Raw genomic sequence first — 12,346 nt, forward strand, 5'->3', positions numbered from 1 at the left:
GCAGTCGGGCAGTGATGCCACTGGTGGCGTCACCGAGGCCCGGAAATACACTCCTGTTCTCGTGGAACGTTGGCTCGGCGCTCTGTTTTGACGTAATTTCCGGAGTGCCTTCCTCCACCGACGCTTACATTAGGGGGCTTCACTTAGAGTGGGCGGTCAAAGAAGTCTGCGCTTTAACTGTTTGGTCCTGCCGCCCCCCTGGCTCTACACTATGGGAGTGACTTGGTAGGACTGCAAGGGGTTCATTCTATGGGACGGGACTCGGGGTCGCGAAGGGCCCTCGGAGCTTGGAGTGTAGTACCTGGGAGGAGGATCGGGACCAGGGTCAGCCATACCCCAGGAGCTGAGCAAGATGTCCTCGGACTGAGTGGGTAAGGGAGACACCGTGAGGGCTGCGGAATCTCCGAGCCTCGTTCCTCGGAGATGGCTGCTCTCTTGGTTTTTTTCCCAGGAACCTCGCAATGTTTGGGTACCTCCTTCCCATTTTTTTGGTACAGCTTCCTACCTGTGAGGCCATAGTACTGTCCAGGGTAGAACGTTAGGGCCAGAAATAAGATGTGCAGATTAGGACCCATCTGCAGGCAGGGCTGTGGGGCGGGAGCGGGGGGTGATAGGGGTTAGGCAACCAAAAGATAGTATCTTTTTTTAGGTGTTTTTTTGTTTTTTTGTTTGTTTGTTTTTTACCTGCTCCTCCCTACAGCCATTAAGTGCAGTTAGACCAGCCTGTGTCTGGTTCTAGTTTGGCCATTTTAAGAGCTTGAGTCTAGAGGGGAGGGGAGGAAAGAAGCTTTTGGGAATTAGGAGACTGGGTTCCAGGCACATCACCTCTTCAGGACCTGTTCTTACTACGTGTAATTACATGGTTGGTTTAGTTTCCATGGACTTTTTATCTCTTATAAGTCAGGGTGGCAGGGAAAGGTATGGGCCTAATGCTCTTGGAGGTATTAGTTCCAAAATGCTATATTTCAGGGCCTTTTATATATGTTGGTAAGTGTGAGCATTTCCAATCAGAGAGGGCTGGAGGCCAGGATATCTGAAGTCGGTGGCTGTAGACTACTCATATGAGAAACGGTAGGAACTCCTGGCAGCCCAGGTTCTTGCATGTTTGTCAGTGATTACACCTTTGTTTCCTACAGTTGACATCATGAGCCTCCTCTCAGTCATCTAGTGTAAGGGAGATGAGCGAAGGATGGAAATGAGTTTTCAGCTCAGGCTTAGAACCTTGGAAGCCCCATTTGTTCAGTAGAGAAAGCAGACAGAAGGAAAGGGCTCTCTGTTGGGGACCCCTGTCAACTTTTTCAGACTCCTAGGACTTCTCACCCCAGTAACATTAGTTTAGGGATTCTCTTATATTTCAAAATAAGGCACATCATCGTTCTTTATCAGTGCTTTTTCTGATGGAGAGTAGCGACAGTTTTTAGCAACAGTAGGACTCTGTAGCTTCCTTTAGTTGATCATAAAGTAATGCAGTATTTCCCAAAATTAAGTCGTATGACTGTCTTTATGATTTTTGTATAGCTAAGTATCACCTGTACTATTATTTATTAATGTTTTCAATCTATTCCTTTTCCTTAAAAGCTACATCCCTAGGAAAGCAGTGTAGTATAGTGGTTAAGAACGCAGACATGGAGTCAGCTTCCCTGGCTTTGAATCTTGGTCACACCACTCCAAGCTGTGTGACTTTGTGCAAGTTAGTCAACTCCTCTATACTCTAGTTTCCTCATTTTAACAAGGAGATAAATAATAGCACATATTCTAAGGCCATTGTGAGGATTCAATGTTTAATTCATCTCAAGGCCTATGGGCACTGTCCAGCACACAGTTGAGGCTTAGTGATTGTTACCGAACACTTTAAAGGGGAAACCAGTGTCACTCACTATAGAAGGAAATCTTGGAAATAACATTTTTTGTTTCATTGTCTTGATTAAATTCTTGTACATGTTTTTGCTTCCCCCTCCCAACAGTTACAAACTTGAGGCTTTCTCTTAGATCCTAGGGCTGTCAAAGTAGAACTTTTTGCATTGATGGAAATGTTCTATATCAGCACTATCTAATACACTAGCTCCCAACCGTAATGGCTGTTGAGCCTTCAAAATGTGGGTAGGGCGGCTGAAGAGTTGAAATTTTAATTTAGTTTGTTTTATTTGTTTAAATGTAAATGGCTACATATGGCTTGTGGATGTTATACTGGACAGCGCATGTTCAGAGTGATAGAGTTGGGAAGGACATACTAATCCCAAGTTGAGGCTTTCTCCTTGACATAGTCAGAACTAAAAGAATTGCAAAGGTAATCCTTTCTTATTATATGACTCAGTATTATCAAATGCTCAGTCCGTTTGCCACCTAAAATCTCTTGAATGTTGGCACGCATGCCATGCTCAGGAAATTCTGGCGTAATAGATAGGAAGTTCACTGCACTGGTGTTAGGGTCCTGAGATCTGTGCTCTGGTTTCTAGAGGAGCTCTCAGGCACTATGGGTCTCTATTTTCTCACCTTTAAAATGACAGGATCAGTGTAGATGGTCTCTAAGGTAATTCCTGGTCCTGATGAGTCGTGATTCTGTGGGTGATCGAGTGGCTCAGCGAGTGCATGTGTGTCTCTGGATACTGATGATTTGGTCATCTCCCTTCCAGTGTGTCCCAGATGCCTGTGGCTGAGGGTAAGAGTGTCCAGCAGACCGTGGAGCTCCTCACCCGGAAATTGGAGATGCTTGGGGCAGAGAAGCAAGGAACATTTTGTGTGGACTGTGAGACCTACCACACGGCTGCCTCTACCCTTGGCAGCCAAGGTCAGTGACTGGGTCTGCAAGATGGCTGGAACCTGGCTTAGAGTTATAGAAATTTATGTTCATTGAAATCTTTCTGCTCTTCTGCTAAGGGTGATATTCTTGAACATGTGGCAGATGTGTTTCTGAATTTATTAATTCTTGGTCTTTTATCTCTTAGACTGGGCCTATATTTTGATCTTTTTGCACTTTGCATTTTTAAAGCAGTGTTTCTCAGAGGGTTAGTCACTGACTAACTGCATCAAAATCATGTTTACCTGTTAAAGGTGCAGTTTCCTGGCCTTCTTTACCAACTGACTACATTTTAAAAAGCTTTCCAGACTCTCTTTATACACTCTGAAGTTTGAGAAAGATTCCTTTTAGGCTCAGCAGTCTTTGTATAGGATTCTAATAGAGTTTTAGAGTTTTTAGAGCTTTCTGCAGAAAGGCTTCGTGTTTCGCACACCTAGACAGTGGCCTTAGCTACCTCTTTAGCATAACTTCCACCAATGAATCAACTTTTGTTTTAAATATTTTAAGAGGTGAGATAAGCTGTGGATAGTGGTGGCAGTGGTAAGGAGGCAAAGAAACTCTTTGAATAAGAGTTAGGAACCTGGATTCTCTTAGTTTTGGTTCTGCAGTAACTTGACCTTGACCTTGGACGGTTCTGCAGTAACTTGACCTTGGACGGTTTCATAGCACAGTGATTGTGAATCTAGATATGGAACCTGATTACTGAGTCCTGGCTCTGCCACATACTAACTGCAACTTTAGGTAAGTTTTACAACCTGTGACTGTTTTTATGCCTGTCATTTGCTTATTTCCCACAGATCCATTCCTTGAACCTCCCCTGTAGACTACATTTGCCAGGCCCCTTTTCATTACCTTTTGGCCAGTGAGAGGCATTGGGGAAAATTAGAGGACAGGAGAAAGGGAGACTGCAGTATCTCTCTGCCTCTGCTTTGGACAGCGTCTGTGGCTGTGTCTCCTCTTTGGTTCTAGCTCCATCTAGACAGCCTTAATTCCTGGCTCTAATAACAGCATTTCTTCTCTTTTTCCTTCCAGCCTTAGGGATGGTAGTGTCTCCCTGTGTTGCCAGCCTTATTCTCTTTAATTTTTTAGTTTTTCTACTGCCGTATTTTGTTCCCTGTATTAAATCTCCTCTAATGAAACTATCTGGTAAGGGCTCTGTTTTTCACTTTTCCCAATATAGTTCTCTCGTCTATAAAATGAAGATAATCGTAGTGCTTAACCTTCTAGTGTTGTTGTGCCAATTAAATAAGTTAATACACTCAGAGTACTTAGAACTAAGATTGTCATATAATAAACCTCTAATAAATGGTAGCTAAGAGCCGTACTGAGTTTATCATCTGTAAAATTTCATTGTTACCATTTGTTTTGCTTTCAGTAGGAAGAATATAAGAATCAAAAGCGGTAAGTTATGAAAGAAAGCATTTGGAAAACAAAACATTTGTTTATAGATATATATACTACTTTTATGAAACTACCTAGTGTGGGCTCTGTTTTTCTGATCAGACCTTTATTTTCAACGAGTTACAGTCTAGTTGAGACAACACATTCGTGGTAGGCAATGGGGTAGAATGGAAAGCAATAAACTTGAGGTCAGAAGGGTTGGATTTAGAGTTCTAGCTCTGATGCTTTTTGACTCTGTGCCTTTAGATCAGCAATTCTCAATGCTGACCAGCATTAGCATCACCTGGAGGGCTTGTTAACACAGATCACGTGTCCCTACTCTCTGACTTTTTGACTCAATAGGTCTGGGGTGGGGCAGATAATTTGCATTTCTAACATGTTCTCAGGTGATGGTGGTCTGGGACCCCTTAGCTAGCTTCATTTTCCTCATTTCTGCAAGGGAGCCGTTTGGTTCTGCTTGCTTCACACGTTTGTGCAGATAAGAAACTACTTTGTTGTGATTAAAAATATAAACAACTGGAAGTGCTTTCTTTATTAAAAATAAAATCTTAGTTGACTTTCAAAATATTTTCAAGATAGAACACCTGCAGACTCATATGAATTAAGTATGTAATTATAGTGAGTTTAAACAAGAACGGAAGGACAGATGAGATTTAGATATCTTTTTTTTTGTTTTGAAGGTTGAAGTGTTTGAACTGGATTTATCAGGAGGTGAAAGGTATGAACTGACAGCAAGCAGTCAGGAGGGATGTGGGGAGAGGTTTGTGTCGAGCTTGTTGTGTTCAGGAGGTGGCAGCAGAGTGGAGGCCTGTATAGAGGTCACAATGCCCCCTATTCCCCTACCCACTGTTTCTCTCTCTTCCTTTGCTACACTCATCCCTGCTTAGAATGTCTTCTTTCTTTCTCTGTATGGCTGAATCCTACCCTCTCTTTATATCCTAATTCAAGTCCTTTTTTTCCCATGAGTTTTTCTGCTGACTGTTGCTCACTTTGATTTCTTCCTACCCTGAAGTCTTTCCTTCCTTCCAAAAGACTACAGATCTGTCCCAGGTAAGCACTTTTGTTTTATTGTCTTTTTAAAGTTTTTTGTCTATTTCTAGTGAAAATTTTAGGTTCTCGAGGCCAGGGGCTAAGTCCTCTACTTGGATGCCTGTGCTTGTAAACCGTAGCACAGTGTTGGGAGATAGTTTAACTACATAATAAATATTTGGGATTGCAGCAGTCTATCTATTAACTCTTGTAGTATACGAGAGAGGAGTCTTGCTTTCTATCTTTTACCTTCTTCCATTTTCCACTTAACCAAATGTGTATAGCGTTCCTTCCTTCTTACAGAAAATCTATAATAATCAGTGAGAAAACTCATTTCTCAGAGGCTAGAAGGGATGATTTGGGGCTTGAAACTAGATCTTGTGATTCCAGATTCTGTGTTCTTTCTGCTATAGTGTACTGCTAGCTTCTCAAGTCGGCTGATGTCTTAAAATTGTCCAAGGGTTCACCATTATCTTCAGGATGAAGTCCAGACTTCTTGAGGCATAGAAGACAAGACTTAGCCCAGCTTGGTTCTGGCCTGCCTTCCCAGCCTCATACTCAGATACTCCACTTTGTTTCATCCGTGGGGCCCCTTCCTGTATCTCCAAGAGTGGGGAAGCCAAGGAAGGTCGGGATGGACAGAAGAGAGTGTCTGCTTCATTTGGCATACTGTAATGCTGTTGCTTTTATTTTTCTTATTATGTAATATATGATTACATAAAAGACTATACGTAAGGTCCTGTGAGTTACTAATCACCATCATTAAATATCTATCTGTGAGCCCATCACCCAACTTAAGAATTCAACTGTTGTCAATGCTAGTAAAGTTCCCTGTGTGCCCCTCACCTTTTTCTGTGGAGCGAGTGGGTTTTACCACATGCTGCCTTGCCTGCTGTTCTCCAGTAAAGGCTGTTGGTAAGAGGTGTCTCCCCGCCACACTCCAGACTGCTGAGGTAATGCCAAATTGCCATCTGGCCTCGTTCTCTGCATTTGACTCTATTCTGGAGTTTGCCGATGAAGGTTTTGATGCTGAGTAGGATCTCCATCCCTGCAGGTCAGACCGGGAAGCTGATGTATGTGATGCACAACTCAGAGTACCCTTTGAGCTGCTTCGCCCTCTTTGAGAACGGCCCTTGCCTCATTGCTGACACCAACTTTGATGTGCTCATGGTAAAACTCAAGGGCTTCTTCCAGAGTGCTAAGGCCAGCAAGATTGAGACCCGGGGCACCCGTTACCAGTACTGTGACTTCCTAGTGAAGGTGGGCACAGTCACAATGGGGCCCAGTGCCCGAGGCATCTCCGTAGAGGTAAGACCTTGGTGAAGTAGGAGCAGGAAGCGCTGAAGGGGCTGCTCAGCAAAGGGCTCTGCAGATTTCCACATCCTTCTGAATGCAAAATTTATGCCTCCCTAATTCCTGCCTCCAGAATATCTTTCCCCACTCTCCCTGCACCTTTTACCCTTTCTTTCATCATTCGGGAACTCTAGCCCAGGATGGGAATGGGAAGCTGGGTTCACAGCAGGTAGAAGGCTTAGGAAGGCTGGCTTGCTAGGGAAGGGAAAAGACAGTCAAAGGAGACGGGCGAATTATGATGTGGAGAGACCAGTCACCTATCACAGGAAGGACTGAAGCAGACCAGGGCAACTTTTGGGAAGTGGGTCCTGAATTGTGTCCACACACCTCTCCTTAGTATGCTTTAAGAAAGGTCTCAAAAGTTGTGTAGCTGCCTTCCTTTTGCCATGCTGTCCACTTTCATGGTGGAAAGGGATGCATGTGATGACTTCATCCTTGAGGTATATGTTGAAAATGGCAAAGAGGGAGGAGTGTGGCATTAGCTGGCTTTGGGACCAGTGAGAGTCCACAATCTACTATGCTCCCAGCACTGTGTGAGGTAAAACAAAAAAAGTAAGCTACAGGGCCTGCTTTTTGCAAATTTATGATTTAGTAAGAGCAAGGCTGAAACACATGAACTGTTTTTGAACTTAGTCTGTAAGAAATGCCATGAAAGAGGCACAGATTGGTCTGGGAATTCAGACCAATGAGAGCACTGCTGACTTGGGGGATTGTGACACGTCCTGTAGGAGTAGCATTTAAGGAGGGACTTCAGGTGTAGAAACATGGGGATAGGTAAGTCCCAAAAAGAATCCCTGATGGAGAGAAGGGCATTAGTGATATTTTCTGTTATGAAACTCCAAGGATCTTGAGGGCCAAGATTTTCTGACCCTTTTCAGCTTGTGACACACCTTGCATTTGTTGAGACCTATCGGGAACATACTGTTTATTCACCACATTGCCCACTTGTACTAATACACCCCAGCTGTGTATTTACATGTTTCTCCTTATGGTTACCAATATTTTCCCCCTGCCATCTTTCCAGTGACAAATTAGGAATGAGAAAGCTGAAGATGTTTATCCTTTGGCCCTAGCCACGCTGGTGAGGAAATTATTTCTTAGGGTCCAAGACTAGGCTGGATTTACCTTGGGAGTAATGTTTGGTCTTGAAGAGACTTATGAGCATATGTGTCTACTTTGCTCTCTGTGAATCCCCCAACACACTTTTTTTTGCTCTTCATTTTGTCTCTCAGGATTTTCCTGAGCTCTCCTTGAATCTTCACCTACCATAGCAGGGACTGTACAGTTCTGAGATAATCCAGAGGTTCCTATATCTGCCTCTGGGTTTTGTGGGCAGGGCTGGGGATTGATAACTTTAAAATGAGAATGTCAAAGAAGCCTAAAGGGAATAAATGCTGGTATGTGGAATCCTTGGCATTTGAATTAAATATTTCCTGCCCAGCAACAGTGCTAGGAGGTGCGTGTCTTTGGCTCAGAGATGGGGAAGATGGGAGCATGGGGCAAGAGGTGCAAAGGAAGCAGAAGCCCTCATCCTCGCCTGAACTCACCCTCATTCTGTGTTTCTTTGGTTCCCAGGTGGAGTATGGCCCCTGTGTGGTAGCTAGTGACTGCTGGAGCCTGCTGCTCGAGTTCCTACAGAGTTTTCTAGGCAGCCATACACCAGGGGCTCCTGCAGTGTTCGGCAACAGACACGACGCAGTCTATGGCCCAGCAGATACCATGGTCCAGTACATGGAACTCTTCAACAAGATTCGCAAGCAGCAGCAGGTGCCAGTGGCTGGGATTCGTTAGTGACAAGCAGCTGTCTGGCTGAGCTCTGTCACCAGGGGACTCCACAGGAGGAGCAGATGCTGCACCCTCAGGCCTCTGGGCCCCAGAAACCCAGGGCAGACATGGAGGCCTCTCTCCCTCTCCTGTTCTCAGCTGTGACTTTCGTTCTGGGGCTCTGGACTCCTCTTCCTTGACCCTCACATAAAGCCCCCTGACAGCTGTCTCACCCCACGCCTTACTGGACTTGGCCTGTCCTCAAGAACGGTAATTACAAAGAGTGGAGAAGTTTGGAGCTTTCCTGCTTTAGGGAAAAAGGTAGGACAGGGGTGTCCCTGCCTAGTGTTGGTGGGGAGAGTTGTCTGTATCTCCAGTTATTGAAGATTTGGCCTAGGCCCACAGTGGGTAGGCTGCATTTTGTGTTTGGGCTATGCTATAATAAAAGCCTCTTCCTCTCCTCAAAGGATGCGCTGGGCCCTTTCTGGAGAAGGAGTAGGAGGCAAAACTTGTTTGAAGGCTGTCATTTGCTGACCTGTTTGCTGAAGTGAATTGCGAGTTGACTTTTCTAGGGTGTTGCCTGAATCTTTAGAAGTCTGTCTACCTCTGACATTTTCCTCTTCTGCTGTGAATTATGTTAAGCCACAGACTAAGCTGCTGTAACAAATAGTACCTAAAGTACAGTAGCTCTTAGAAGTTTAATTTTCTCTCTTCTAGGAGTGCAGAGGTAGTCAGATGGTCCAGAGCAGATTTAAATTACATGGTCATCAGGAACTCAGTTTCCTTTTATCTTGTTTAGTCCGCTGCCCCCCTATTCCCCTGTTGTCCTTGCCTGCAAGGTCAAAGCATACTCATTAGCTCCATGTATACTTTCTACTGGAGAAAGAGAGAATAATGCATATATTTTTTTTAAAGGATATGACCTGGAGTTGCTCAAACCTCTGTGGCCACACTTTGTTGAAAGGTACACTGGGATATAGAGCCTCTTATTTGGGTAGTTATGTGCCCAAACTCAAGGGGTTTTGTGACTAAAAGATGGAGAAAATGAATGCAGGGGCCCAGTTCGCGGCCTCTGCTACATGGAGCTCAGTGGATGTGCCCAGGAATGCTCTTAGCTGTTACTTTGCAGTTAGTACCCCCTGTAACTAATCCATTTGTTTATGAATTGGTTTGGGATAGGGCTGACGCCAGAGCCACTTTCAGTTTAGCTGAATTAGTCACACTAGGAAGCCAGTTTTTCACCGCTTAAGTCTCAACAACAAGGCCTCCAATTCTCATGCGCCTGGAGCTTAGCGTTAGAACAGTTGACTTGATACTTGCTTCATGAGTTCTTTCTCTTCGTCTCATTGGGGCCCCCATGCTGCTCATCTGACTGATATGGACTGCCTGCCTACCTCTCTCCTGCTGCAGAAATGTTCAGTCAGGCTAACACTGAGATACACAGTCAGAGATGGTCTTAGGAAATGCATTAATGTACCTACTGCTGTGTTGTCCTCAAGGTTACTGTTTCTCATTGAAGGAACCTAAAGAGAAATAGTTTTTGGACCTAAGAGCTCAAACTAAAGCCTCTGCAACAAGAATCAGGTAGTGGCTATGTTTCCCTTTTAGCTTTGGCTAGCAGGAAGCTCAGTTCAACTTTTTAACTGCAAGACCTGTCATCTGCATTTTTTTGTCTCACATCCCCCTGGGTTTTTTTGCTTATTTCTTTGTTTTGTCTTTACTTTTTTAAAAATTGAAGTATGTTTTAGGTATCATTTACACACAATAAAATGCACAGATCTTATGTTTTGGGCCTTCTGATTTATATTTGCTCTTGTCTGATTTATCTATTTGTATTTTTTATGCAGCTGCCTGCAATCTTTTGTGAGATGAGACAGCATTTTGGACATGTGTTCCTAATAATATATAGAAAATTGAGTGTGGTAAATATGACTCTCGACTTATTAATGCATAAGGAGGGATTCTGTTCTCTAAAACCTAAAAAGTGATATAAACTCCTGAACTATACTTTGTTTTTAAACACAGTTTGGGCTCCTACATATCCAGTGTTCCTCACTTTTGTTCTTTTCTCTTATTTTGAGCACACATTTGACCAGATTTAAGTCCAGCGAACACCAGATCAAGCTTTAAGAACTGCCACTTTGAGTACTTTTATCCACCTTTGTTCTTTTTATCAGTTAAAGTTTATCACTGAAAAAGGCGGGTAATGCAGTACATTTTAACCAATATGCCTCCACTTGCAAAGTTGCCAAAACTGAATTGGTAACTAGTGGGAAGGGCCCAAATGTCATCCAGCTTTTGTATGTGAGTCTGAATGGGACTTTCAGAAGTAATTTAGGATTGTCAGTGTTTACATTTTTGAAAGTTCAGGTTGAATGAAAGTTGAGGAACAAATGTATAAATTTAAGGGAAAAAGGCATGGTTATCCTCATTTTATATATGAAAAAACTTAAACTTGGCTGGCCGGTAAATGGAAATGCCATATTTTGAGATTCAAATCTCATGTTCTTCCTTCTACACTAGGCTGTTTTCTGACCCAGCTTCTTTTGTTCCAAATGTGTTACCCCTTTCCCTATCTGTGGCTAGGGAAAAAGCAAAAACTGGGAAATTTCTAGGACTCTGCTAACAAGTCACCTTGCTGGGTAACTTTGCCAGAGCCACATAGAAATCTGCCAGCCTTGCCTGTCAGGGCAGCTTTAGGGCTCACCTAGTTTTCCTTCACTATAAGATGGGGAGGCGGTGGCTTCCAGAGAGGTCATGCTGAGAGGTGAGGCTGGAGTTAGGGACCAGACTTCAGACTCAGAACTCCTGGCTCTCTGCGTGTGTCTTTTGGACCTCTGTGTGGTGTCGGGTGATTTCAGGTGGAAATGGAAACTTTTTTATATTAATACTTATGTCTTATTCTAATGTATATCAGAGAAAAATCTAACTAGTTCTTTATTCCTTAGGATGAGGGTAAGTTTTTTTAAAAATACATTTAAAGGGAACTATTAAGTTTAGTACAGGTTATACCTACGAATGGCAAAATGGCAAAGTGGAGGCAGAAGGCAAATGCTGGGATTTGTACTCTGCTTTGTGTCTAGTCCATTTCTTGTATTCATTGATGGTTTCTGCTCTGGCTCTGCATTCCTCTTGTCTCTCCTGTGATGTTCTGATTTTCTGTCCTCTGTTCTCTGATCTCGAGTGCCAGGTAGTCACATTTTCCCCACCATCTATTGTGTCACTGCTCTACTAAAGGAAATACCTAGAAACTGATTACTCCTTCCCACTACTGGATCTACCCCAACCCAGTGTGTCCAGTATTCACTGCTGAGGTTTCAGGATGAGGTAGTGAAATTTTTCTCTCCAAATCCTGCAGGGTAAGAGGAGCAGTTAGAAATTCCCACTTAAACACGTCCTCCAGTTGTCAAAAGTTGAAACTCTTAAAATACAATACAGGAAGGGCTATAGGCTGAACATTTTGAGGACATTCATAGATCTAGAGGCAGGCAGGACTGATATATATATGGCTTTGTCTCCAAGCCCATACTATAACTCGCAGTATTGCTTTTCCCTCTCCACAGTCTCCCCCTCTATATTTGCTGTCTGGGTGTCTTGGGCTGTGGGCCTCAGTCACAATTGCCATGTGGAATGACTGAAACCAGTTGCATTATGTGGCTCTATGGAATGTGGAATGACTGAAACCAGTTGCACTATGTGGCTCTGGCAAAGTTACCCAGCAAGGTGACTTGTTAGCAGAGTCCTAGAAATTTCCCAGTTGAGCCCTCTCCCAGGGGTTGGTATCTTTGGCCTTTGAGCTGTCATTTCTTAGGGGTGGCCTTTCCCTGAAGGTGAATTTCTGCCATCCTGTAGAGCACTCCAGATTCAGTCTCTTGGGTTACAAGAGACCCTTTAGGTTTGATCATCACTCAGTATTCACATCTTTACACTGTCCCTTTTTGATGTCATACAGCCTTGACTTGGCCTCATCTAGAGAAATCCTTTCCTCTGTATTTCATCTCT

General features: G+C 43.6%; 1 protein-coding gene across 4 annotated transcripts; it reads left to right on the forward strand.

The window, feature by feature from the left end:
* The first annotated feature begins 46 nt into the window (after positions 1 to 46).
* MED20 (mediator complex subunit 20) lies at positions 47 to 10,127 on the forward strand. Of its 4 annotated transcripts, XM_039854987.1 has the most exons (5): positions 2,652 to 2,788; positions 4,173 to 4,198; positions 4,879 to 4,916; positions 6,282 to 6,535; positions 8,156 to 10,127. In XM_039854987.1, exons 4-5 carry the CDS (start codon positions 6,299 to 6,301, stop codon positions 8,369 to 8,371), a joined length of 453 nt encoding a protein of 150 aa, XP_039710921.1. In that variant the 5' UTR covers positions 2,652 to 2,788; positions 4,173 to 4,198; positions 4,879 to 4,916; positions 6,282 to 6,298; the 3' UTR covers positions 8,372 to 10,127. The 4 variants fall into 4 exon arrangements, with proteins under 4 accessions (XP_039710919.1, XP_039710917.1, XP_039710920.1 ...); XM_039854985.1 differs by lacking the exons at positions 4,173 to 4,198; positions 4,879 to 4,916 and adding an exon at positions 47 to 225 and having other exon boundaries at positions 2,634 to 2,788; XM_039854983.1 differs by lacking the exons at positions 4,173 to 4,198; positions 4,879 to 4,916 and adding an exon at positions 161 to 371 and having other exon boundaries at positions 2,634 to 2,788.
* The last annotated feature ends 2,219 nt before the right edge of the window (positions 10,128 to 12,346 follow it).

Source organism: Pteropus medius, unplaced genomic scaffold (assembly GCF_902729225.1).
Source record: "Pteropus medius unplaced genomic scaffold, Ma_sr-lr_union100, whole genome shotgun sequence".
Lineage (NCBI taxonomy): Eukaryota > Metazoa > Chordata > Mammalia > Chiroptera > Pteropodidae > Pteropus > Pteropus medius.